Genomic DNA, 27,408 nt, shown 5'->3' on the forward strand with positions numbered 1-27,408 from the left:
TTACAAAATGCCATCAAATATTCCAAGAAAGGGCTTGACATCACTGATTTCATCATCAAGAAGATATCTAATGAAGATTAAGCAAACAAGAAAATTAAATTAGGTATAGTACATCAAAGCCTGTGAAATCAGGCACTATACAGTCAAGAGATATCAACACAAGCAAAATAATTTTAAAGTATTTTCCTTTCTAAGAAAAGTTAATTGTCACTATTACTGTGAAAATTCATCTTTTTAAAATTAATGTTAAAAATTAACACATTGCCTTAATGTCTGTGTTCCATGAAGAACTAAGCACTAGAACACCAAGACAATAGAAACTTTTTATTACCTGGGATCCACTTCTTTTTCCTTTTCTTTTGTGAAAATAAAAAAATCCTCTTTCCTAGTGAATTTGGGAGAATCTGAGATTATTTTTGAGATTGAAGAACACTGCACATTTTTCAGATCTTGTGAAGGATTTGAATGCTTTTTTTCTTGAAAACCGAACTGAAATGTAAATGTTAAAACAACAAACCAAAAGAGAAACTGCCAGATTGTTGTAGTATGTAGTGCAGATATTCATATTGATATTATGGTATTTGACAAGGACCAAGAACATGATAAATATAGTTACATACTGTATGACTTGCAGAATCACAACACAATCAAATTCAGTGAATAGTTTTGAAGTCATACTATATAAAATAAATTCAAGCCTTAGTTCTCTGTATCATGAATATCAACAGGATGCACGCATGTCTGGACAACACAGAATGGTTCAGAAATTCAGCATGTCCAAACAGATTCATAAGTCAGATATGGTAAATATCTGGTAAATAGTATTTACACATGAAATACTCTAATTATAGGAAATTCTGTTTAAATACTTTTACTCACCATATTTATATTTCCACTCTGTACAGATAAATTCACTTTTGATGTGCTGTTAACCACAGAAACAACCGAGTTCTGAATATTGGTTTCATCTTGTAATATGCACAAACTGAAAATATTAAGTTGAATATTTTAAGTATTTTTACAGAAGTGCAAAATTATTTACTTGTCAGTTCAGGATTTTCTACTTACTTCCATACACACTTAAATAAAAAAAAACCCAAATCATTCAACAGTTCATACCTTTTAGAAGTTGAAATTCCACTCACTTTTATGAGTGAACAATTACATCTAATTATACAGATACATGTGATATACAGACAATATTTTTAACTGAATAAAACTCTCATAAATTATATAATGCTTACTCTTTTGAAATGTCATTTGTGGCTTTGCTTCTTGTATACTGGCAAAGTGGTTCACACTCATCTGGAATTTGAAGGCAGATATTTCCATGTTCCACATAAGAATGAAAGTTTTAGAAACCAAGTCACAAAACAGCTGAAACCCCTTGTAAATCTTTTACATAATATGATAAACAATAGTTTAACAGTTATTCAAATGTCTTAATACTTGACATATTTCTTCTGTGGTATTGGTCTAGTGTAAAGATAAGCAGAGATAAGCAGTCAGATAAAATAACAAATATGCAGTTGCAGGCCATCTGAAAAAAAAAAAATATTGTGACTTTCTCAACTTTCCTTTCCATAGATTTGTCTCAATACAGCTGACATTCAAAATAGAGTAATAAACCTGGTGGTCAAATCAATTAACCAAAAAATTTCAGATAGTTCTATTCACTGTATACTACAACAAACTATTTTCAAATAGCAGCCTGTAAAATAATATGTATTTAGGAAGCAAAGAATTTTTTAAAATGACTTTACCCAATTCTCTACTGGCAAAATTGCTAGCAAATACTAATTTCTCATCATCAATATCATCCCAAACGTCATCTCTCAGTTCAAAGTCCATATCCAAAGCATCTGAAAAACAAGGATCTGCTTTTATCTGTATCGTCAAGTTTTGCATTAAAGACTTTTTTTTTTTTTTTTAATGCCATTGTTGCTTAGCTCTTCTCACTCACAAACACGAAATGTTTCCAAGAGAAAGCTGTAATACGTTTGTAATGGACAAGTAGAACAAAAACTGTGCTATGTTTTATGACCAGTTTTTCAATCTATTGAAAGGGTTGTCACATATGCATTTTTTCCTCAGTGTTATTTGGAGAAAAGTTATCCTCAGTGTAGATTCTAGAAAAACAGGCCTTATAAAAAAATCACTGCAATTTCATTCCTTCCCTTTGTCAGAAGCATTGTTTGATTCCAAATTTAATACTTTCAATTCAGTCCCTTTTTCTGTCCACAGTTTCTAAAGAACTCTGAGTATTTCCTTCCTCCTATACATCTAATGTATAAAAACTAGCCACAACAAACACACTCTTAAGCATTGTTGTTAAAATTCTTACTTTAAATGTGATTGTTAATGGCTTAGAATACTTTATTTTCTGGTGCAAAGATGACTTTCCTGTTTCCTCTCTTACTCTCTTTCCCTTTTGTTTGTTGTGTTCTCTCTTTTCATCACCAATCCAATTCCCTGTGCTATTTTTTTTCATCTCTCTTCTGCCATACTGTCCTCCAGCATCAGACAGTGCTGGAATCTTCATTCTGTTGTCATGGCCCTAATATGCCTAGAAAACACTGATCCAGGTCTCCCCCTTCAATAGAGGGGGAGCAGGACAGGCTCAAACCAAAAATCCTGTTCCACAGACACTGGCAACACCAGGAAAGCACTGCTACTGTAATTTTGGATGTGCACAGTCAGCACAGTGCATTATTGCAAAGACACACAAACTGTACATGTTTAGGTTACTGAAATTTCACAGTATATTCTTAATTACCTGCTGCTTTTTTTTTTTTTTTGTATGGAATGGAAAGTTACCATATTACAGATGCAGTTAACCCTATAAAAATCATATGAACTGATACCTTACTTCATTAGAACTACTTTTGGTGCATTTTTTAAAATGCAGCTGGCCCAATCAATATGGCCAAGGTTATCTTTTCTGCTACTATCACATGGAGATGTTTTTTAGTTAGCAATATCTACTACGTCCCCTTGATTCTGTATGATTTCCTTTAAGATCTTCTTGAGCATAACTATAGCTCTACTGGAATATCCATCTGTCTTCCCATGACTTTATTCTTTTAACACAATTATATCATACATTAACTGCCCACTCCACCCAGCAATCAATGATACGGCTATGCAACAGTCTTCTATTTTAAGACTAGATAACAACTACAACAGGTAAATTAGTATGGCAGGAAAACATGAAGCACTGAAGGAATGGAATCACAATCCCATCATCAAAATATTAACTAAAAATGAAATTATGCAGCATAGCTGCCAGCAGTTAAAGCAGTATGAACTAAAAACCATTTCAATTCATTTCAGCACAGTGTTTCTTATATGTCTGAGTACAACCTAAACATTGGAGCTACTACTTATTAGCAAAATTAATCAAAATCTGATTCCCATCAATCTACTGTCACCAAATACAACAGCAAAAGGCATGCAGAGAAGAGAACATCATAGTTGTATACTGATAATGAAGACTGATCGTTTAACACCAAATGTAGAAAAACTTGTGGCCTTTCCAGTTGAAGAGAAACAAAGAGGAAATTTTTTTCCAGATAGAGATATTTTACTAGTTATGAACTCAGTTACTGGATGCTCATATTTTGTCAACTACCAAAGAAAAGCTCATATTTCACTAACTTCTTCCAGCAGAAAGGGGTAAAATACCTTTCAGGAAGTATTTACAGATTTGGGCCTTCATATATTTGATTTAGTCTTTACTGTTATATTTAAAGGTACATTTAGATGCTTAGATCTATATTAGAAATTCTTACTGATACCAGAAGGAAAGCCAGTTAGGGCCACTATATTTCCCTATACATTCAGTGTTCTATAACGCTGATATAGAACTGGTTGTTCTAGTGATTTCAGCACTTCTTAGTTTTCAGATCAAAGCAGTGAAAATCATAACTTCAAACATTAGCAATAACTTACTACTCTTTCCATAATTCCAAGATTGCAGTTGTTTCTGAGCTACTCCTAAGCTATTATCTTCCTGGTCCACTGAAGGGGATGAAGAGGACTCTTTATTGCTAGACCTATTGAAAAAAAATAAAACCAGTCACGTCAGTAAAACAGTTGCAGAAAGCTGTAAAATAATTTTGTTAAGAAAACAGTTTTTAGTTGTTACAACTTAACATACTAACTAAAATAAGGCAGGTTTCTTGTTTGTTATTTATATTAATCAGTACCTTGGCAATGTCAGCAAAGTCTTAGGTGTAAAAACAAATTGTTTGAGATCCACATTTTGAGCTTGATTTAACATCTGCATCTAAAGAAAGCAGATTATTGTAATTTATAGGGTATAAACATATTGAAAATAATTGTTTTTTAACAATCTTAATATCATTAATATTATATTGTTAGGATAATTTTTAAAGATCATAAGACGTTTCTGTTTATCTGCTTATCTAGCATAATCAGTTAAAAAGGTTTAAATTACATGCTTCTAATGGAGTTATCCAAGTACCGTGGCAAAGTCAAGACTGATTCACTAACCCTCATCTGTATTAGCTATAGGCTAACTCATTCTCTATTGCAAACAAGAAAGCAAAACTGTAAGGAGGAAATAAAACACTCCGATATCTCAAATGCCATTCTTGCTTCAGAAAGAATTAGTTTAGTATTACATTCAAAGGAATAAAGTGTAAGCCATGAAATCTTTCAGAGGTTAAAAACTAACATGGTTGCTTTTCTTATAAGCAAGTGGATCTACCTGTCAATGCAAAAAGATCTCTTAGTATCATTACTCTGATAAATACCACTATTGTCATTCAGATCATATTTTGCCAAAACCAAGTCACCGTATAGTACCTTCCAATGATGCCCCTGTACCTCACCTCATCACAATCTAGCAAATGCCATCAAAGTAAAAACAAAGAGTACATGCACAGAAGTGGATCACTGGAAGCATTCCAAACATCAGGAGAACCTTTCAAAGATTCCTGGACCTTTGGTACCTTTGTACTGCTTTGCTTTTTGCATTCTACCCAGAAAAGACAAACTTGAATGTTTATATTTAGTTATAAAATTATCTCTGGAAACAATATATACAAATACATAACAGATTAAAATAAATCTATTCAATGTCTGACTATTCAAATGAACCTTTAATCGTTTTACTGGGGGTAGAGACGAAATTGAGTTCCTGCTCCTTAAATCAGCTAAGTACAAAGAAAACTTTGAATCTCCATTCATCTCAGAGTTTGGAGGTACTCCAGTTTTACCTGAGAAAAGGAATTAAAATAATCTTCAGATTAGTTTAGAAGGGATAAATTCTAATTCTTTCCAGATCAATGGAAACTTTACCACTAAGCTTAGTATTGTCTAATGAAAGATCCTAAAAGATGTAACACACCAATGTTTATATAAAAATTTAACGCACTTGATGTTGCTCTTAAATTATATGCTAGATGTTCTGAAAAATATTATTAATCCTTGTCGTGTCTCTAAAAGTGTTACTGACAAAGTTTTTTCTTACTGTTTTTAGGACTGCATTATAGCAACAACTCAGGCCTGACTCTCTTGCTTACACTGCTTCTGTTAATGTAGCTACTGGTATAAATGAAGCTATATGAAATTATATTTGTCTAAAAGTAACAGAAATTGTAAATTTAATGAAACTCACAGCAGTCATGTCCACACACATCCTTATTTTTACAGCGATGGTTGCATTCTCTGTTTCCGTATTTCTTGTAAGTAATCTCATTTTTAGATCTGCCTCCTAGATAAATATAATATAGAAATGCTTATTTTTTATTTCATATGTATTGTTGAGAGAGTACTTCAGGCAGTAAGAGGCTAGAAGTAATCTGGGTCACTAGAATTTTGTTGCCTACAGCAAAACTTTGGGCAGCACAAGCAATGTAATTGGAAAGAAATTCATCAATGCTACTGAAAAACAGAATTACTACCACATTCCCAAATTGAAACAGTAATATTAGATACCAAACACCTATGATTTTTCTTACTTCCAAATTCAAAGAACTACACTGTAGTACTTGACAAGCAGAAGCAGCAGCATTGTATTTTTATTTAACATGAGAAAGAAACAGTATGGATAAATAAAGATATAGCTCTCTACTGAAAGAAAATTGAATTTTCTGTTGACTTTGCTATTAAGCAGATGTTGTGATCTGACTGTTTACCTGTATCTACTTTTGCTGCTGGCAGACTTTGTGGTGAGCCATAATGCATATCAAATGAAGACTCAGCTTTCAGTTTTTGATTTGTAGCCACCTTACTTCCCACTGGTTTTGGTGTTAAGTAAAAGGCTGTATAGGCTTGCTGTACATCAAGGCCAACTTTGAAGAAAAAAAGACAAAAATATTTAAAATTGCTATAAACTGTTACTCTTTAGTTTTACTCTCTTTAATTTTACTGAAGAGTTTAAGAAAGTATAAATTTTATTAAAAGATCATGGAAATTTGTTAAGATAACATACCATTAAACCCACGCTATTATATGAATGGATTCTTTATGACTGAGATTTAAAAACCCAAACATTTTCAGACTTAAAGACATGGTTACTTGAGTAACAAAATTAGCACTTTAAAATAATCGTTCTGTATTGTGTGGAAACTACATTTATTTACGGCTTTGCACTGCCAAGATAATTTAAACTTTAAAACTGTACTGCAGTTTGTGTTACAGGAGTAACAGCAGCTCAATACTGGCAAAGGCATAAAATTAGTATGTTGATAGTACTTTTGAAACTGAATGCTAGTAATGGTTCTAATTCTAATTAAACCCAGATTCATAAAAGATTATGAGACACACCATTTGTAAAAAGAGTATTTTTGTCTTTTATTAGGCACATATTGCTGGAAAACCAGACAGGCTTTTAAAAAATGAGAGATTTCGTTTAAGTCTGAAACAGAAGCAGACTTTAAAATAAGTAGAGACTAGGAAGACCTGCTTTTAGGCTAACTTCACTGTTAACGATTTCAGACAAATTAACTGTTGTGTTGAGTTTTACTGAACTCAGCAGAACATGTAGATAGCCAAGTAGTAATAAAAGGACAATTCCTTCTTCACTTCTGTTTGGTTAGAAAACCCTTCTTTTTCCTAAGCCACAAATTTAGCCATAGGAATACAGATTATTCCACGCTTGATTATTGTAATAGTCTCAATACTCAATGTTTATCATGGAAGCACCAACTATACTTCAATTAATCTAGCACACAGCAATCTTCTTTACAGGTGGGCATGATGACAGAATTTAATACAGCCACTCTAATAAACTGTATTTCAAAGTTCTGTGTTTCAAGGTCATCACTGTCACTCCTCCTCTGCTGCTATTGTTCCAGTTCTATGGAAATTGACACTGAGGGGACCAATGTTTAAATCTACACACATTAAGGCACAAAATTTTCCACTGTAGAAATTTCTTGCTACTGAAGTGGAGATGAATCCATATCTAATACATTTTTATCACAATGCAAAACCTAACCATTCACAAAGGCAACTCTTTACAGCACAAACAACCTATCAAGCTGATAGGCTGTCCCTATTGAAAGTTAATTCAACTTGAAAGTGAGGGTAAAAGAGAATCTTAATCTGTATCAAGAAAGCAAAATAGTATCTCCTAGTAACAGTTTTGGTGTTTCCCAGTTCATTAATATGCTAGTAAATGAAACAAACAGATATGTAATTAAGAGTGTTAGATAATACCCAACACAGTAAAAAACATGTAATAGAATTTTGTTTCAAGATCACTTCATTTTATCATATTTTTTGCTTGATATAAAGTGTTTTAATAATTTATTCAAAATTCCTACGCAGTTGTTTTTAAATTAAAAGCATAATAATCAACGTACCATAATCAGAACTAATTAAATTTATACTAATGTCCTCTGATTTAAGAGCTCTTTTCACTTCTATTTTCTTCATCCAATTTCCAGTTTTCAGCAGCACAGAATCCCTGTAATAGATCAATAATATTTTGTTAGACATGGACAATGAAAACAAAACTGTATACTATGGCATCTGTAACCAAGTAAAAGAGCCTTTACTTGGTCTTAGTTCTTGGATTTTGCTTGATAAGTGGCCTAAGAATAACCTTCCAATAATACTGATATGAAAATATGATTTATGGCCATAAGAGTGCCAGGATCCTGCAGATCATTTTCAGTTCTGCCATAAGTGCCAGACTTTGGCTAGAAATCATATGAAGGTCACGCAGTTGGAAAAGATTTTGTTCCCCTTTCCCATTTGTTCCAAGCATATCTTTGCCAACTGGAGAATTTAATTTCAACTCTGAGTGAAAAACAACTTTGATGATATGATATAATTAAAGAAAAATAGCTAATAAGAGTAAGGAAGAACTTGAGGATGTATCTTTTTAATAGGTATTATACTTGTTTTACATTTATGTGGAAATTATGAGTTCCATAATATCACGCCACTGTTGTTCAGATATTTACACATACTCTCTGTACTGACAAGCACACTCGCATATTTTGGGGGTTTCTGAATCTTGTGCAGCATTTTAAATTACAACAGTGACTAAAAAATGCTGTAGGATAAAGAATTATTTTGTCCCATTTGGCATCAGTAGAAAGTATTGCAAAAACTGCAAGTCACAGAAAGGATTAAAAGCCAACACCCTTAAAAGATGTGAGGCAAAAAAACCTGATCATACATACATAATTTTCTGATTAAAAATGACTTTGTTGTCAGCATCTCCTATCACCAATGTAACATAGTGAAAGTCTGTCGCTGTTCTCTTTGTCTGTAGCTGCTCATAGTTTGTTAATTTGATGTTTACTAAGATTTCAGCCAATGTATCACTGTATTTTGGAAGCTAGGAAAAAATTATATAGAAGACGACATTACTGCTAAAATAAGCAAAGTAAAATATACACCCTTCCATAAATTTTTAACTGTTGATACAAGCACAAAAGCTCGATTCAAGCAATTTCAGTTTGCGGTACAATTTTTGTTGTTCTGAGACACTATTATACAGTACTAACTTGCACATAGTTGAATATCCTAAATTTGATTTAAGTATCGTGAATAAAAGTCAGTCTACATGATAGCCCTTGAAAAATTACTAGGTATATTTTGGCATCCCAACATTTCTCCATATTTATAATTGTTAAATCTTTATTCTGAGAATAACTTCAGAGATACTCATCTGCTATTATGTCAAATAAAATAGAACTGATCATTATAACAGTATTAGCTCACACATTTATTGAGTGTTTAACTTCAAAGGTGTCTTTGTACCAACTTCATGAGACACTTTAAGACTATTTTTCAAATTTTGCATTTGAGAAAGGTAGAGTGGCTATGTGACCTGTTTAAAGACAAAAATCAGAACCTCAAAGCTCTTGACTGCACAGGGAATTGCACCCTTCCTTTGAAAGAGTACTAACTATGTTAATGTAATAATTTACTGTTCCTTTATATTCCTAAGTGTGATGTAGAAAATTAACATGAATTAATGCTTCTTTAGTAAGTTTTATATGGATGTTTTTCTGTCTCTAGGGTTTGTTTATATTCAAGATAGAAGAGACCTCTCAGATTCACATATAATGCCAGAATGTGGAATACACTGGTTTGCATCTGTAACATAAAATGCTATTAATGAGAGAGGGTCCGATTTATTATACGGAATGTCTATTCCAAGGCTCTCTGTTGATGTTTAAGAGTTTGATTATACATGCTAAGGTGGAAAGAGGCCATAATATTGTGTAATCTTCTATCAGTGAAGGCTCAAAATTTCTTTAAGTCAGTATTTGCTCTTTCATTTAATATTATCAGCATAAAACCACAACATAAATAAAAAAAAAAATTACCTGTTCAATGTCAAGTTCATATTTTGGAAGGTGTAAAACAGATTCTTTTATCTGGTTCCCAAAAGGAGGATGTCTGTTTAATATCTGTAAAGATTCAATTTAATTTCTGATAGATTCAGCTAATCAGAGATGCCAACAGAAATGTAAACCCAAGGAATCAAAGTCACCAGAGTAACCAAGCTATCAACAAAAGTCCTTATCACCCCTGTTTCTCTACTGTCAGTGATGGCCAGAATAGCAACATATCCAATAGAAAATACTTTTCATGTTGCCACCACTGCTGTTCAGGTACCAGGCAATGAACTAGCCAATCACCTCAAAACCTGACTACTTTTATATGAGATGACTTTTCTATGTTGCACTAGCTTCAGTCAAAACAAAACAAGTTAAAGGAAAACTGTAAAAGGGGGCAGAAAAGAGAATCAAATTCCTAAAGTCAAAACAGAAAAATCCAAGTAAGATCAATTTCCTTTACGAATATGTTGTATCTTCCAGAACACTGGAAAAACAGTTCCGTCAGAAAAGAAGCCAAGAGCTGAAGAGCTTGTCCTGGAGTAAAATCTTACTCTCTTAAAATAAGAAATGCTTTATAGATGATTCAGAAGAATTTTATTCTATGATTATTTTTAACTAAAACTAGCAATAACAAATTCAGGATTCTCGTCATTAACATATATTAAGAGAATCTGTAAATACATATTCCCTTTGATATTATTTCTAACATTCCTAAAAGGGAGTCCTTTATACAAAAGGATTGTCCTTTGCTTCAAAACATGTTAATGATGAAATTCAATATATTTAAGCAACTGCTTTCCAAACCCAGCCAAATCAGTGAAATCATCCACATTAAATTTGCTAGAACAAAACACCATGCACATGTTCAACAAAAATAGCAGTAGCCACTTTTTTTTTTTTTTTTTAAATTCACTAGTATAAATGAATAAACCACTTAAACCACTCAATTTTACTGACAATCATATAGCAGATGCATATATTAACCATTCTGCTTTTACTGGTAACATTATTAATACTCGATATTTTCTTTATCATATTTATCTGCATACAACATATTACCAATTCAAGTTCCCTTGCATTTGTGTCTTCTATTTTTTTAAATGATGTCAGCCCAGCATTTACCATAGTGTTTGACAGTGATACACCTGTGAAAAAATTGAGTTTTATGCTGTTAAATGACAATCACCAAGCTCAAATTATTCTCAACTGCATTATAGCAGGTAAAACCAAAGCAAAAATAATTTTATAGTACATTTGTCCCAGTTTTTTGCCCAGCGTATTATTAAACTTATTTTCAGTTAAGTATTTTAATATTATTTAATTTCACTTATACATTAGTAAAAAGAAATGCAATACAAATCAAACATGAAAACATTCAATATTTCAATACTGACAATTTTGTTATGTTTTCTAGAGTAAAACAGATTTTAGATCACTTTCTACAAGAATCAAGAAACATGTTCTGCATATATATGATGAAAAAAAGCACATCGCACAGCATTCTTTATCTCAGAAATTTTTTCCCTATTCAAGAAATTATTTATCTATGTTAAAGTCATATGGATCTCGATGTTTTTAAGCAAGCTAATAATGAAATTCACTCAAAACCCAATTTATTATAAGCATCTAGGAGTCTTTGAAGATTTAGCAAAAATTTTTCCCATGGCTTATCTGCCACAAAATCAGACTGGCAGAGAATTCCACATACAATCTTCATGATTCCCAGTTCTTTCAAACTTCCAGTGAGATTTAGAGTCCTCACAACATGAAAAGGCATTTCCCTTACCTGGAAGTAACGCCTACTACAATAACTGCAATAATGTTATATAAAAGATATACCAAATACTTAGAATGAGTATATGGATTCTTCATACTTAATGCTGCAGAAACAGTAAAAGAGATCTGAAAATTAAGTGGGAAACCTCTCAGGAGACTCTTAGATTGCATCTTGGAAGATGTTACAGCAATCCTGTAAGAAAAGACTCATTTCAACTCAAGAGGTTAATGATTTAGAGAAAGAGAAGACCTTTTGTCCTCTTATGTGTATTTGAACACCTTTTAGGTCTGACTTAGGGAAGGCATCTTCTACCATCTCCACTCTTCTTTGCAGAAGCTCTTGCAAACAGTCTGAAGACTTAAAACTCTCACTTATTACTTCTGCAGCTACTCCAGTTAGAGCTGTTACCTTGCTTCTTTGTAAGTAAAGCTGAAGACTAGTTCTTTTGTCATAATTCCTAACATCGCAGAATGGTTTCCACCAGTGAAAAATTATGAGATATAAATAGGAATTTTTCACTTTGTTTTTAATCTATTTCCAAGCAAGAAAAAAACAGAGGTGTAAATCAAGCTGAACAAGTAGTAAATGTGATAAAATGCTGTACAGCAGCTGGTCATTATCCTATCTGTCAGAACAAGCAAACAGAAATCAAGCATATCATACAGCAACAAGAGGGAGCATCATTATTGGACAAGAGTAACAAACTGAGATAGTAGTAGAAATGCAGTAAGAATTCAACTGAATCCTCAATCTCAGTAAGGCCAAATGCCGTTAAAGAACAGTAACTCCTATAAAGAAAACTGATTTGATTACTAAGGCTTTTTCAAGATTAAAAAAATATATACTGAGTTTTATTTAAAGAGTTTAAAAATTAGGAATTTCTGAATATGTTACATAGTATCAGTAAATTTCTGTCAGCTCAAACAATTCACTTAACTTCACAAACACACATAGGCTTAGCAGCCATAGCATGACAGAGGTCAAGAATCAGACATCATACTATAGGCATCAATTCAATATTTGATTCGGGAAAAGAGAGTGAACTATCAGCAGATGGTTCAAAAGAAGCCTGTGAGCAGAACAAATGGAACTTTGAAAGTCAGCAATTCTTTGTAACATATGCTGCAAGAGCAATGACAGCATAGGAAGAAATACCAAATAAAAGGAAACCAGGACAGAGATGTAAACCTTACTTTATTCTTTATTCTTTTATTCTAAATATTATTTATTATATACTTGAATATAGTGACAAGAGAGGGTTTGTTTACACTGCAAGTGCAATGTTTATTCCACTCATCCTAACCCCCTAGAAATGCTGAACATGAGGCAGATTCCCCAAATGACTGCGTGCACATCGGCACAGATACAAAAGTAGTGGAAATGGACTCCCACCACACTGTACTGTGCTGTGCACAAGCTAAGCCCTGTCCCTTGCTTTGAATCCACGTGAATGAAGCAATACAGCTTCCGCACCTGAGCTGGCAAGGCTGCAATGTACTGTACCATATGGATCTTCTGGCTTAGTTATTCTCTAATTTGCAAAGCAAATACAGAGAACACTACAGTGAATTCTGAAAGCATGACAGTATGGTAAGACCAGACATCAAGTCAGGAAGCTATACTACTACCTCAAACAAGTATAACTACATTTTTGTAATACAGAGGACTCAAAAATTTTTGAACTCCTTTTCAAATAATTATGACAAGTTTGTACTTCCAGCCAGAAGTTTGTCTAGTAACAGGACACTGTGACAGGAAGAACGTTGTTAGAAACTTGTGATCCTCAGGTGTATAGAACCTCACGCACAGTAAGTTTATTTCTATTTCATGATTCCTATCCATGTCAATGCAAATTAAAGGGCTTTCACGCATATGAGTAACAGGACCTACGGTGACAGCTGTTTGGAAAGGCAGGCATAGCCTATTCAGAGATGTGCAATCACACAAATGTGAAATATGCCCAAGATACTGAGATGAACATTAAGAAAAAAGAGCAACTCTGAAATACTTTGCAAGCCTGAAGAAAACTACTAAATGGATTACTTTTACTTTTATCACGACAGACTGTTCTGACAACTATGGTACCGAGTTGTGGCAAATGAGAAATTAGGAGAGACTCATTTAATTATGCAAGAAAACACTCCAGAAATTAGCAGGCTAATTATGAGTTTTGATTCTCTATCAGATTACACCTTCATGATTTCTGACTAGTACCTACCAATTTTTTCCAGTTGTTTAGACACATGAAGTGAATTTTCCCAAAGTTTGCACCTGAAACACTTTGCTAAAATCAAAGAGTTTAATAAAGCAGAAAAGTTGTTCTTGCACGATGCCAAAAAGTCAGATAACCCTGTAAAAATAAGATTGACTTGTATTAATCAAATAAAATGTAGCTTTTTATTATATGTACCAAAAAAGGATTAAATTTTACCATACATCTAGTAACTCTTATGCCATTTCTAAATATTCTGCCAGTATCTTGTGTCAAAGTAAAGTCTTGAATAGGAATGCATCCTAGCTGAGCCTGAATAAGACTGAAAAAAAATATTTTTGGGTGTATAAGCCATACAGTAAGCAGAGTACAGCAACATAAAAGTTTCTACTGGAAAACAAAAGAAAATTCAGGGTAGAAATAATGAAATGCAAAATTTAGTCCTCTATAAAGTGAGACAAATTTTAACATGGACTTCAACAGCCATAAAATGACAGCTTTTCAATAAAAAGAAAGAACAAAATATAGTATTTACCAGTTTATTTTCATTTCTCTTGTTTTTATTTTCCCCTCCATTGGAAACCTATGCATGAAAATAAACATATATTCTGCTATTAATTTTATTTATTGCTAAAAAGATATCTTCCTTTTTCAATGTATTTATTTTTTATACCTGATTGTTATTTTGTCCTTGTCTTTATTCAAACTATTCAGTATTTTCTTTTCGTTTGTTCTTAACTTGACATCCAGAAATTCTGTGCAGTTGGAGATCATTGTAATCTGTAACAATTTCACTTTTTGATTAATTGTCTGTCTTTGTCATTTTTTCTACCATTTCTTCCAACTTTTTTTTAAAAAAAGCTTTTAAAAAAAATATTGTCTCAACACTATGACTGTGAGAAGACGGTCAATCAGTTTTTTCTAATACTGACCAACTTTCTTTCATCTTCCTATAAAGGCTATTATATAACAAAAGGGAAAGATTTTTCTTTCAGTTTTTAGATTGCTATTCCACTTGAAATTATCAAAAAATCAACCACACTGCTAACACTTTATGACATACAAGGCAAATATAAATAGTTTTTGCTATCTTTTATGTATTTCACTTTACTTTCTTCATACTTTAGTAACAAAGATAGCCACAGGACAACAGGCATTCCATTTTTTTCATGGCCAATCTGTTCTACCATGGTATTTGCTTGAAAACAAAATGTCTTTTGTGACTTAACAGTAGTAATAACAACCTGTTATCTGACAGAGGAAAATTACTTAAAACACAAAGACAAAAACATTCTTTTAGAAGTAAAATCTGCTCTCCCTGCAGCTGATTTTTGCAGTAAAAAGTAACTATTAAACTACAAAATAATACACTGTTTAATACATAAAAAGAACAGGTTCAGCAACTTTTTATCTTTGTAAGCAAGGTTAGTGAGGGGAGAGAGTTGGAAATTGAAAGATCTCAGAGTACAAAGGCTCAAAAATACTCCATATGGAATTTATTTAGATGTGTTCTCTAAAACTTTATACTTAAACTAAGTCTGCACTTGTTAAAAGAAATAAGAACTTCTGCTTATCTTTGATTCTGTTTAAAATCAATGAAACATATGTAAATTTTCTTTAAAAAGTTAAATTACCAATTCATTTAAAGTCTCTGTTCCCTTAATTTTGAAAAATTGTTTCACTGTATCAAATGCAATATAATACCATGCCATTAATCTTCCAGTCTCTGTAAAAGAAGAATATACCTTAAAGAAATAAATACGCCAAGGGTTTTTTTTAGTGTATTTTTTAAAGTCACAAATCAAATTAGTTTTCTTATTACAGGGCTCTATGAGATTTACCACCACTGACTCAGCATGTTATTGCCCCCAGCTATCTGATAGATATTACTGATCCCATTATAGAGTGGCAGAAAGAAACGTGCCAGTTACAGTTTTCTCCAATGGAGATGAATTCACACTAATATACCAGACTGTGAACTGTGGCTGCTGAGAATCCAACCACCTCTAGCAGAGGATTGTAGAGAAAGATATTGATAAAACCTGTCCCTTCATTGCACTGTGTCACATCCAATCATTCTCAGATAATTTTCTGTAATTTTCTCCTCATCTACAAGATTTCCAGCAACAACAAGAGAAGATCTATTCATGGATCAGCACTAAGAGAATGAACTTCCATGATTTGTTAAAGAAACTTGCTCATATATTCTAGCCAAACAATCCCTCAGATTCTGCTCTCTACTACATTTGTGTACTCCTATTAACAGGTCACAGTAACTGTGTTCACTTCATAGTTCACTACTATCTCAACGTGACCCTGAGAATTAGTTTATTCAAAAACAGTGCTACCTGTTGGTTTGAAATTATTTGCTTCATCCATCCTGATCAAATCAAAAGATGATAAATCATTTAGGTTCTTCAAACACAGTTCTGTTGACAATTTGAAAAGATATCTATTTTTAGTACATGCAGAAAAACTTATCTATGTACAAACCAGAAACATCATCAAATTGCAATGAATGTATACCCAAGTAATTCCACTGAACTTAAGTATAGGTTTTAGAACATGATCCTGCTTCTACTAAAGTTGGTGGTTAACTTCTGCCTGGGGAAAGCTCCCTGAAAGATATTTGATACAGGACACCTCAACTCTTTTTCAGTAACGCAAAAGAAGCAAAGTAAAAGAAACTAGATGCATGGAATGCAGGCTGCCATATTCAATTCTGATTGCCAGACCAGAGAGCTCACAGTATTTATGCAAAAGATTTCCACAACAGTGTTAACACTTATTGGTTGAAATTTCAATATCCACAGGTATTTATGAATTCTTAATCAGAAATTTTCATACTGTATCAGGTGCATTTGTATTTATTTCACTAAACATATTTAGTCAGATATCTGCATGAGGATGACCAAAATGTTTTGGTTTTCTCTCTTGCAAAACCAAGGTAATTAAAAGGCAAATATTTATACAATGTTCAGAATTTAAAATTGAGTTGGGAAAGCACTCAAAGTGATAGTTCCCATAGTAACCAGAAATCATTCACAATGTACATGAAATGTATGAAAACATAACTATATACATTACTACAAAATGTTTGACGTGTGCAGGGAAAAGAAGCTAGATTCTGTAAGAACTTTAAATAGAGATTGTTTGTAAGATCAGAGCACTTCAGGGAAAGATAATCCACACCTAAAAAACATTTTTAAGTGAAGACTTCTACCCTAGCGCTATCTGTAGAGGTGATCTCAAACCTTGCCTTCTCCCATAAAGGCTTATTTAGGTAGTAACATGCTTCATATCTCCACTCCTTTCAACCTACATGACAAAAACAGAATGCCCTGATCTAAAATACAGAAAAAGGTAGAAAACAACTGAATGAGCATATGAACTAGGTAACTTTTCTTACTGGTAAGTATTCCTTTTTTTCCTATATGCAAATCATAGTCAATGTCTCTCATATTTGGAGACTTCAAGCAGTAGTGTATATACTAAGTGTATTCCTGGAGATGGGTCCTTGAAACCCTTATAAAATAAACTAAGCCTCAGCATAGTTCCACCAAGCCCAACAACAATCACAAATTTTTCTACATAATTGTGTAAAATTTAATAAATGTGTAAGTGGAGTCCAAGTATTTGCTCTACAAATTTCAGGGCATGTATCAGTCTATGTTTTCATGTACCAGGTCCCCCTCCAGATATTTAAGCTCCAAATGGTCTAGCATAGAAATACACAGAATTATGATGACATGAAGACTTTCAATGAAGAGAGAAAACAGCATTTGTAGATTTGCCGAACTCCATTTACAATCTTAGTAAGTAGTACTTTATTAATATACTTATTTTGGATCTTCTAGAAAACATACATTAAGAAAAACAAATGAATCAAGAGTTGTATGCTATTTCCATAGTTAAAAGATGAGAGGTTCTGATTTCCAAACTATTTAGTCAGCTGTAGGTTTTCTAATGGAATTGTAAATAACTAAATAGAAGTATTAAAAAAACCCTAACAGTAATTGGGTTCTACTCTGGGCTTAGCAAAGAAAGCCTCTTAAAAGTAGTCTTCCAGTTGTTTTTAGAGTATTACAGGAAAAACATGGTGCTCTAATTTCTTTTTGTACCTGTAAAGTTGGATGCCTCGTTCTCATATTACTGCTTGCTCGAAGACCAAGTGCGATTTCTTAATTATGTATTTGCATTCTCTCAGTTCTTTGCTATTATGCATTTGTTATTCATATGAAAATTTCGTCACTAAATTTGGAATTAAAATAGCAAAATAATTCTTAAGAGGATCTACTGAATCCATACATCTGAGATATGACTGATATTGTATGGACTGCTAATGCACAGAAATCTTCAAAAGACTGCAAGTCTTCCTCTGATGCCACTAAGCAAAATAAGTAATTCAGTCCATAAGGGCCAAATTTCAGGTAACAAGCAAACAATGCACTAGAATGTGCATCTCCAATGCAAAATGTCATGGTCAGAGAGTGGAAGTCTCAGATCATATCAGTCCAGATGCCTGAACAGCAATCCTATACAATGTGAGTACTGTGATTTACCTGTACAAAAATACAGAATTTAAGATCTGCTCCTATCCTCCAAATCACCAAGTCCATTGCTGGGCAAGATCTGCCACACTCTGGAGTTCTTTAAAATTCCTTTTTCACATTATTTATGCATTTTTGAATGACCAATGCAAAAAATATCCCTCATTAAAAAAAAATGTGTTCCCTCTCTCCACCTGCTCTTTATTATTGCTGACTAACATGCTATAATCGTGCAATTTTAAACTGTTTCTAAACAAGGTGATGTTTACGTTTTACATCCTTTTTTTTTCAACACTAAATTTATGATGAAGGGAAGATGACAGTTTCTCAAAAAGGCTTTTTTGAAAGTATAGCAACAAAAAATAACAAAAGCAAATGAAACCAATCAAAGGAAAATTAGGAAGAATGATGAGCAATCAAAATTAAAGTGCTCTGCTCCATATATGGAGATGAAGTAAAGGCATTTAATTTTTTTCCTCTCTATCAGAAAAACTGTTTCACAAATCAAAATGCACTGATAGTGTTTCAAAAGTATTAATAATTAAATAAAATCTATAGCACGACATAGTGAATTACATTTATTCTGTGACGGGATCATTGAAATTAATGGAGACATATAATAAAAATGGATGAACCTGCCCTAAAATGTAGTATCTTACTGAAAAAAGCTTAAAAGCCACTTACCTTGTAATTTTGCTTCAATTCCAATTTTATCCAATCCAGATGAAAAACCTTCAGGAAAAAAACAAAAGGCTTTTTAACCTAATACAGTGACATACTTCCTTCTCAATATCATTACCCCTCAAAACTAATTTGCTTATTTTTGGGAGGCAGACAAATACCCCAAAGGGAAGAATTTGTAAATATTTATTATACTGGGAACAAGTCAAAAGCCTTACATAGTGTAAGTATCTAAGTATCAGTAAGTGGTTGTTAGAACAGATGTGCAAAGGTAAAAGCTGCAGATATTCCCCTATGTAAATTATGAGAGTCCTAAAAACTGAAGAAATATCAGAGCATCTTCACATGTAGAGTTTTCCTATTTTATAACACAGGAGGCCACCTAAATTGTAACATCCATTCAAGCACTAGATGTACTATGTTCCAGTTGCATTCTATAAATCCTTAAAAAAAAATTGTCTCCAGCAAGTGCCCAATGACTTCATAATCAGGTGTAGAGCAAGTTGCCAGGAACAAAGATATACTCAGGGCTGGGGACCGAGAAGCTGTTCTGTACAAGACAAATTGAAGACACCAGCATTAAGATAATTGAAATCTTGCTTTAGAAAAACTATGGAATATTAGAAAATTTTTTTCTTAGCAGATTACATACTGAGCTCTGAAAAGTGCATTATGGCCTGATACTGCATTAATACATGGTCCAGTGTATTAAGATAAAAAGAAATAGATCATTATGATGTAAATGGCTTCTTCATAGTTTTCAGATATTATACCATGCCAAAATTCCTATTACTTATATTAAAATAACTGAAACTGTCATTCCTAAAAATGATACAGACCATATTACACATCTTATTTTCAATCCCTTATGAAATAATGGTCTATAAGAAAATTACAGAAACAAATATGGCTCTAATACATCCTAGTGTCATAATTTATCAGTTAAAAAAACCCCAACAAACCATAATGAGTTGGATTTTTTAAGGCTCTAATGTACAAGAATGTTGATCGTATCCATTCCAAAGCTACAGTAACATCTGTGACGGTATGTAGCACTATTTCTGCATTTAAGTGCTCAACAAGATGCCTGTGCAAGCTAAGAGGAAAAAAAAAAAAAAAAAAAAGTTAAGTACATTTACCCACAACTATGACAAAAAGCGCTGAACTATTTTTGGGGAAAAAACAAACCAAACCAAGCCCCTCCCCCAAAACCACAAATTTCTGCAAATTTCTGGTTATTTGGGGGTTGGGGTGTGTGGGGGTGGGGGTGTGTGTGTGAGCTATTCACTTTAATCAGTGAAATCAATAGAAAACAGTAAAGAATATGTAGATAATCATCAGAATTTATTATGGCCATGTCCAGCAAACAAAAATTAAAAAACCTCTGTCAACTGTGAAGTTTCACAATTATTTAGAAAACAAAGCTACATATATTTAAAAGTTACAGCACAGTGTTGACATTTTGAATATATTTGAAAAATTAAACCTTACCAAAATTACATGAGCAGAATTTCCTGTTTTACCCTCTAATGTCTTAACTTTCCTACATATTTCTCTTGATATTCTCTTCACATCAAGTGAATTCTGTAGTTTGGTATTTTCCAGACTATCATCCAAAAATTCAGAGACACAATGTCTTTGCAATATGTACTATTTTAGTTTCTTCAGTTTTCCAGCTAATCTACAGATATTTTTTTTGTTAAGTTTAAGATGTTCTAAAGATGTTTTCAGCTGATAAAACAGGCTATTAACTTCTGAACAGCTTGATTTGATTTACCTTAAATTTTTCATAAATTTATTCTAAATAGACCAAAAAGCCACCCCAAAACCCACCTGAAAAAATACACTCTGTAGAAACTATGAAACATTGCTACCATCTATATAGTCTTGTAAAAAATACTCAGGTACCTGCTCTCTATTATATCAGCACCATTTAACATCTGTATATACTTCTCCCTTGTACTCCAACGAGTCATAATAACTGCTGTAGCTGTAGTGTCAAACTGAAAAATAAGGCCACAAACAAAATCTGGTCTCTAGGTCTTAGCAAAAAAATTCCAGTTGAATATGTATCATGTATCTGTTGAAACCATTAAAATAGTTTTCTTAAAATCCTTGTTGAAATGGCTGTTGAATGCCAAGACCTCTCTAACTTAAAGGCAAGTTCTGACTCATTTGGGTAGTAAGCAGGGCTTGGGATTCCAGCCATTGCTGGCAGGCAGGTCAGCACAGCAGCCTGCATGTGCTAATGTACGTGTAAGAGAGACACGTCAAGAAACAACACGCGTGAACTGTTATTGACCCCCTCACAAGGTCCACAGCTAAGGAAAGGATTCCTAACCGCAACCACAGAAAATAATTTACTGACATGAATTCTCATGAGTAATCCCTAAACATTAGAAAGACTTAAATGAGCCATCAAGTTTTTTGTAAGTAATTTTTTATAATCTTCATCATCTACTCTCAAAGCCACGTCACTTAGATTATTTTGGTTTGGAATGGAAAAAATGCTGTTAGACTGATTTATTATTTTTGTGTATGAGAAGTTTCCTGTCATCTGTATTTTTTTAGATCAGATTAGTGTATGTAATACTGAAAGGTAGATCTTCATAAATATTTCAGGTCTTGACTCAGTAAGTTAAAGTTGTTCAGGATTCTGAGTCACAACTTCAAAAATCTTACTGAATTACAATTATCTATCAAAAAACCCCCCAATCAGTTAAGAAATTTAGGAATGTTGAAATTTCCATATTAGTTTAGATCTTAGGTCCAGATAAATACTGTCATGTACACAACATACCACAGTGGCTAATACAGGCAGCCTCTGGAGACAGATGTAGGGTAAGCTATCACCTGTATTAGTCTTTATTTGTATTTCTAAAAATTAGAAGACTTAAAAGTGTAAGATTTAACATAAATGATTCAGAGACTTTAAAGAGATATGACTAAAATAACCATTTTTAGATCCCACCCCCCCCTTCCTTTCTACAACCAAAGCAAAGTCTAAACCCTTTCTAAGACATAGCATTCTTGGCATCAGCAACCCCTTGGGAAGCAAAATGAATTACAACTTTTTGAAGGCAGTGCTTCTGACCCTCCCCCTCTGTTCCACTTATATTCTAAAAGGTTTTTTGTTCTGATGAGAACAAAAGCACATTGCTCTCTATACTATTCAATATTCCAGATTTTTTTATCATGCAATTTATAAATTGTGTGCCAGCTTCCTACTTTTTCTCTAATCCCCATTCATTATGTAACCCAGATGTAATCTTTAAATCTTTCTCCACAGCAAGGTGGAGCAGTATTTTTTAGTGGGCAGTACAAAACCAAACATTTCTCAGTTAAGAAGTTACACAGGAGTAATTTAACTATTAATAACAACCCTTTAAAAAGTAAATGATGCAGTAGAATTGTTGGAATTGTAGGTTTTTTGCCAATAATAGTTTCTACTGATCTGCCTATAGATAGCATCAATATAATATAGCATTAACTTACTTGAGGCCTTCCTGCTCTCCCAATCATTTGCAGAATATCAGTTTCACTGTACTCTTGGAACACTCCTCCAACATAATGCATTGTGGATTTTATAACCACCAGATGTGCAGGTAGATTGACTCCCATAGCTAAGGTGCTAGTAGTAACTACATCAGATTAAAGTATATTGATTGCAAGATGAACACCACTGAAATGTCTGGCAGACATTAAACAAGCAGCAAATAAGCAATAACTTTTGATTCATTAAGAGCTCTTATTTTCTCGTGAAGTCAGTGGGCATTCTGCCCCACAAAGAATTAGGCTAAGTCTAATACAGACATATATTTGCATACAAATTTCTGTGTATCTGATCAACATTAATTTATTACCAAGTATTCTTTAACAAATTACATCCCAGATATTTTTAAACATTCCTTAACATCTGGAGATAATCCAGAATCCAATCCATCTTCAATATAACACACACACACTGAAGAAACATTATTCATATTTCTTCATAGATATTTGATTACAGCCATGACTTCATCTTGCTTTGTAGGGATCAAGATCTTTAAGACACATTTTTTAAAGTCATCAGTCATTAGCGTTGTTTATATCCATAGTACCAAGCCAGAATCACCACCAATACTATCATAACACTTTACCAATATGCACTCGCATTCGGAAAACACCAGTCAAGTTTGTGGCATATTATCTCACACTCATGTTTTCTAATTCACCTTCTCTAACAAATATATGGGGTGTCAAGAATTGAACATGGAAAGCCAGCTATACAGGCCAACTGATATTTCCAGTCCACTAGAAAAAAGTATTAATGAATTTTCCAATTCTTTTTTGAAATGAAAGGAGAACTAAAATAAGTAATCAGGTGCATCAGGAAAAAAGAATCCAATCTAAACTAAAGGCATAACCACACCACTTTGTAAGAATATTATTGTTTTTCATATCATGGTGTTATGCAAAATGGTAAATTTGTCAAAGCACAATGAGCTAACCATTAAAAAGTTGCAAAGAAAGGTTACCAGTGCAATCAGAGCTTCAGTCCATGTATGTGTGTGTGTGTGTATACACATACATACACATTGTGAGTATACATACACTATTTCAAGACCAAAGAATTTTTCCCCTTTGCAATATGTGTGAAAGGTGTGTTAAAACCTTAGCCCTATCATACTCACAGACGTATAAAGTGGAATATGCCCCATACTCTTTCAGTTTCCCCTCAGCTGGAGAAGTGTAATTCTAGTATCTCAGATGATTCTGAAATATTCATAAAAACCCTACATTTCAAATAACTGAAGTACCGATAAGCAACATTGTATTCATTCAGTGGTAGTCCATATGTACGTTCACATTGTGTTCAACCGTGACACAGGGTCTCAATGTTATTTTTGTAAAGAGCAACTGTAGAACCTCAGTTGCTTGAGATTTCAGAAATGGGACTGCAGTTGTCAAAGCCATACACAGTGAACCAGGCAGCCAAGTACAGCAGACTGCAGGGATGTGGAAACTTTTTAAATACCATGGACACTGCAACTCTAGCAGCATTGCCAGATCACAGTAAGGGTATCTACCTTAAATTTTCATAGTGAGTAATGACCATTGTACAGGAAAGAAAAGGAATCCATGAATCTTTCAGTGTTGTACATGAACCACAGAGACAATTTCCCATAGGGTGTGAATCTTTTTTACAGAAGAAGAAAACCTGGATGAGATGAGACCATGATGTCTCAAACAGATACCTTCTCATTTCAGGTAACATCAGATGGAATATTTCTTAGGAACCTCCCCATCAGTCAAAACACCTTGCATGGGAGTTTGAAAATAATATCCTGCCCATCTGAGAAGAATAAATGTAAAAGATGACCTTCAGGGAAGTCACTACTGCAAATGACAAACAAAGAAAACATCATGCGAACTCTGAGGAAAGACACACTAGCAGAGAGTTCCACCTCAAACAGGATGGCTCAGTAGTACAAAAAGGAAATGGACATGGCCAGACCTATACAGACATATGAGGGAGGATGACCTTCATGTATGATGAAAAGTTCTATGGTCTTTAGTGTGTATGTATACTCACAGGGTAAACATGCATGTGAAACACAAACACATCTTTACCTGGATTTCCAGTAATTCCAAAGGTTATATATTATATATACACACTATAGAATTATAAAATAGTACCACTTTCAAACTGCCATCTTCTCAGGATACATTAACAACATTTTGACTTTCAGTGTTACATTTACTTACAAAGTACTGGTAAGTCTCCAACAGTAAAAGCTCCTTCAATTATTTTTCTGTCAGATATCTCCATACCCGCGTGATGATAAGCCACACCATACGTTAAAAGATCTGATAATGAAATAATTATATGCATCCTTGACTAAATTTACTCAAGAAAGTATTCATTCAGAGTGGAGCAGTAGGAAGTCATATTTACCTCTCAGTTTGGAATCTTTCAATGAATTTGCAGACCTCTGTAATCTATGCAACACACACAAAAAGAGAACACTTCAAAATCACAAAACAGATTCACTAATGTAAGTGGAATATACAAAGATGCAAGTATGTTTTTAAAAAGCAAAAATAAAGCATCACATGCAACTAGATACACAATTACCTCACTAAAGACTGTAGGGTGTATTTCCTTGACATAATGTACATTTTTTACGCATGTTCCCATAACTCTACTGCACTTGTGCTTTTTAAGGATGTTCTTAGTTCTCAACTACATGTTAGACTATCGAAAGGACACAGTCTTAAAGTAACTTTTAAAATGTACATTCCTTGGATATTGTCAACCACCACCTTTCCTGTCTTTGCAAAGGGAATAAACTGACTCTCCAGGGCAGCTGTTGCAGCCTTTCAAGCCCAGTTATCTTTCTAAATCACAACCTACAATCTAGGTGGGTTGTTCACATGAGACAAAGATGACAATATTTGAGGTCCAAAACCAGGAAGTAGCTTCTGTAGCTGCCATGATTAGGTAACCCTGAAGTAAATAATAATTAATATGGGTGAGGGCTGTATTTATTAAAGGTATCTGATAATGCAAAGACTTCTTATGGCTTAACTTAAAAAACTAGTAAGACTATATCCAACTCAAATATTCATATGCTTAATCTTTGCACTGCAAGGCCTTACAGGGCCATCAGAATTAACATCTGTATGTTTAAAAAGCAGCTTTTAGAAACAACTTAATGTTTGTTAAAAGTACTCTAAAAATCTGAGAAGCAAGTAAAACTTTCCAAGTGTCAATTTACCAAAAAGAATGTCAACTGTGATGATGATTTTGCTGCAGACACTGCTAGAAACTATTAGCTCAACAGCTTTCTTCACAGATGTCACAGGATTACTAAAACACACACTCATTAACAACTCAAATATAAAAATACCTTTGTTTCTGTTCTATACTCAGCAGAAATTTTGCGTCTTTTGCAAGAACAGAAGCGGCCTGCTGTACTCCTTTTCTTGTGGCACAAAACTATAAATAAGAAAAGATTTTTTTGAATCAACACTTTTAAGAAAGGAACAATTTCAAATGTGATTAAAAAAAGCTGTTGTACCACAAGTGCTGGTTTTTGTTCCGAGTATGTTTGTATAATACTAGCTATCTTGTAGTTAAGAGTTAAGTCAAATTTGAATTCTGTCTGATTGTCACTGCAAGGAAAACCAAGCACAATTTTGCGTAGCTTCACTGGTCGTTGATCCTCATCTATTTTCAGACATACAGCAGGCATCTTACTATCGGAAAGCCATTCTGCAATCTTTAGAAAAGAAGAAATAGAACAGAAATTATAAATTTCTGGTTTTACTTATGCTCTGCTTTAACTGCATCACAAAATAATTAACTTAGCTTTTGTCACCTGTAAACTATTAACACATTTGACATTGCTTTTAACGTCAAAATCGCAGGCACAGTTCTGCTTTGTACATGATCAATATAATGTGGACTGAAATCTTAAGTCTGTTGAATTGTATTTAAGAGACAAAAAAAAACGCAAACAGAAGTCTAAAACTGAAGCATGTCCATACTTGGCTGATAGTTCCATATGGCTGTAGGTCATTTGTTACATTAACATCAACCTCACAGCTGTCTTCAGCTGACAGCTTCAAAATGACAATTTTGTTATCAATCTGTATTTACAACTCCAGGTAAATTTTATAAAATACAACTACAATAATTAAAATACAGTTAAAGTGTAACTCTTACATCTTCAGCGTTTGGGATTGTTGCAGAAACAGCTACAAATCTCAAGGGAGGAACAGTGTCATGATTCTCTGAAAGACGCCAAAGAGATGACTGAACAGTCTTCATTCGACTGACTACAACTTCTAATGTTGCACCACGGCTTTCATCCTTTATAACATGCACCTATTAGGAATTTTACAAGATTTGCTATATATTTCTCCAGTTACAGTCTGTACATGTGTTAAATAAATGTTACATTTTCTAGGCTTCTGTTTATCTTCAAGAACAAAACCAGTGCATATAAGACTTTAATTTTCTTACCTCATCAATGAGAAACAGCCGTACAAGATGGACTATAGAGTTGTCTTTCCATCTTCTAGTCATGCTATCCCATTTTTCCTAGGGGAAAAAAAAAAAAAAAAATCAACAAAACAACAACAGAAGGTAAAAGATGTTTTAAAGGCCAACATATGCCAGAAATACAGTACAGGCAGACATGCTTAAACTTGAATAAACCTTTACATAAAATCAGTTAAATCAATCCAAGCTAATGCCATGTATGTTTCATCTGGCACATTATTATATTACTAACTGTTCCTTATATGAACTAACGTTATGCACAGCAGTGTGTGGGCAAGCACAAAGTTACTATTTATTATTTAAAA

At 33.3% G+C, this 27,408-nt stretch overlaps 1 protein-coding gene across 1 annotated transcript in view; it reads right to left on the minus strand.

The window, feature by feature from the left end:
• The window catches only part of HFM1 (helicase for meiosis 1), a 38,770-nt gene continuing 11,362 nt past the window's right edge, over positions 1 to 27,408 (minus strand). The window contains exons 9-38 of the mRNA XM_074908196.1: positions 27,065 to 27,142; positions 26,765 to 26,926; positions 26,118 to 26,318; positions 25,947 to 26,035; positions 24,992 to 25,035; positions 24,802 to 24,903; positions 22,549 to 22,694; positions 20,962 to 21,056; positions 20,016 to 20,149; positions 19,057 to 19,104; positions 16,171 to 16,251; positions 15,457 to 15,548; positions 14,496 to 14,602; positions 14,358 to 14,405; positions 14,047 to 14,144; positions 13,829 to 13,960; positions 10,893 to 10,978; positions 9,819 to 9,902; positions 8,664 to 8,821; positions 7,836 to 7,939; positions 6,165 to 6,320; positions 5,645 to 5,740; positions 5,125 to 5,243; positions 4,209 to 4,288; positions 3,952 to 4,055; positions 1,764 to 1,862; positions 1,245 to 1,305; positions 880 to 985; positions 332 to 489; positions 1 to 67 (exon numbers count right to left, since the gene is read on the minus strand). Of these exons, the coding sequence (XP_074764297.1) occupies positions 1 to 67; positions 332 to 489; positions 880 to 985; positions 1,245 to 1,305; positions 1,764 to 1,862; positions 3,952 to 4,055; positions 4,209 to 4,288; positions 5,125 to 5,243; positions 5,645 to 5,740; positions 6,165 to 6,320; positions 7,836 to 7,939; positions 8,664 to 8,821; positions 9,819 to 9,902; positions 10,893 to 10,978; positions 13,829 to 13,960; positions 14,047 to 14,144; positions 14,358 to 14,405; positions 14,496 to 14,602; positions 15,457 to 15,548; positions 16,171 to 16,251; positions 19,057 to 19,104; positions 20,016 to 20,149; positions 20,962 to 21,056; positions 22,549 to 22,694; positions 24,802 to 24,903; positions 24,992 to 25,035; positions 25,947 to 26,035; positions 26,118 to 26,318; positions 26,765 to 26,926; positions 27,065 to 27,142 (3,135 nt within the window). The remainder of the gene's footprint in view (positions 68 to 331; positions 490 to 879; positions 986 to 1,244; positions 1,306 to 1,763; positions 1,863 to 3,951; positions 4,056 to 4,208; positions 4,289 to 5,124; positions 5,244 to 5,644; positions 5,741 to 6,164; positions 6,321 to 7,835; positions 7,940 to 8,663; positions 8,822 to 9,818; positions 9,903 to 10,892; positions 10,979 to 13,828; positions 13,961 to 14,046; positions 14,145 to 14,357; positions 14,406 to 14,495; positions 14,603 to 15,456; positions 15,549 to 16,170; positions 16,252 to 19,056; positions 19,105 to 20,015; positions 20,150 to 20,961; positions 21,057 to 22,548; positions 22,695 to 24,801; positions 24,904 to 24,991; positions 25,036 to 25,946; positions 26,036 to 26,117; positions 26,319 to 26,764; positions 26,927 to 27,064; positions 27,143 to 27,408) is intronic.

Source organism: Athene noctua, chromosome 5 (assembly GCF_965140245.1).
Source record: "Athene noctua chromosome 5, bAthNoc1.hap1.1, whole genome shotgun sequence".
Lineage (NCBI taxonomy): Eukaryota > Metazoa > Chordata > Aves > Strigiformes > Strigidae > Athene > Athene noctua.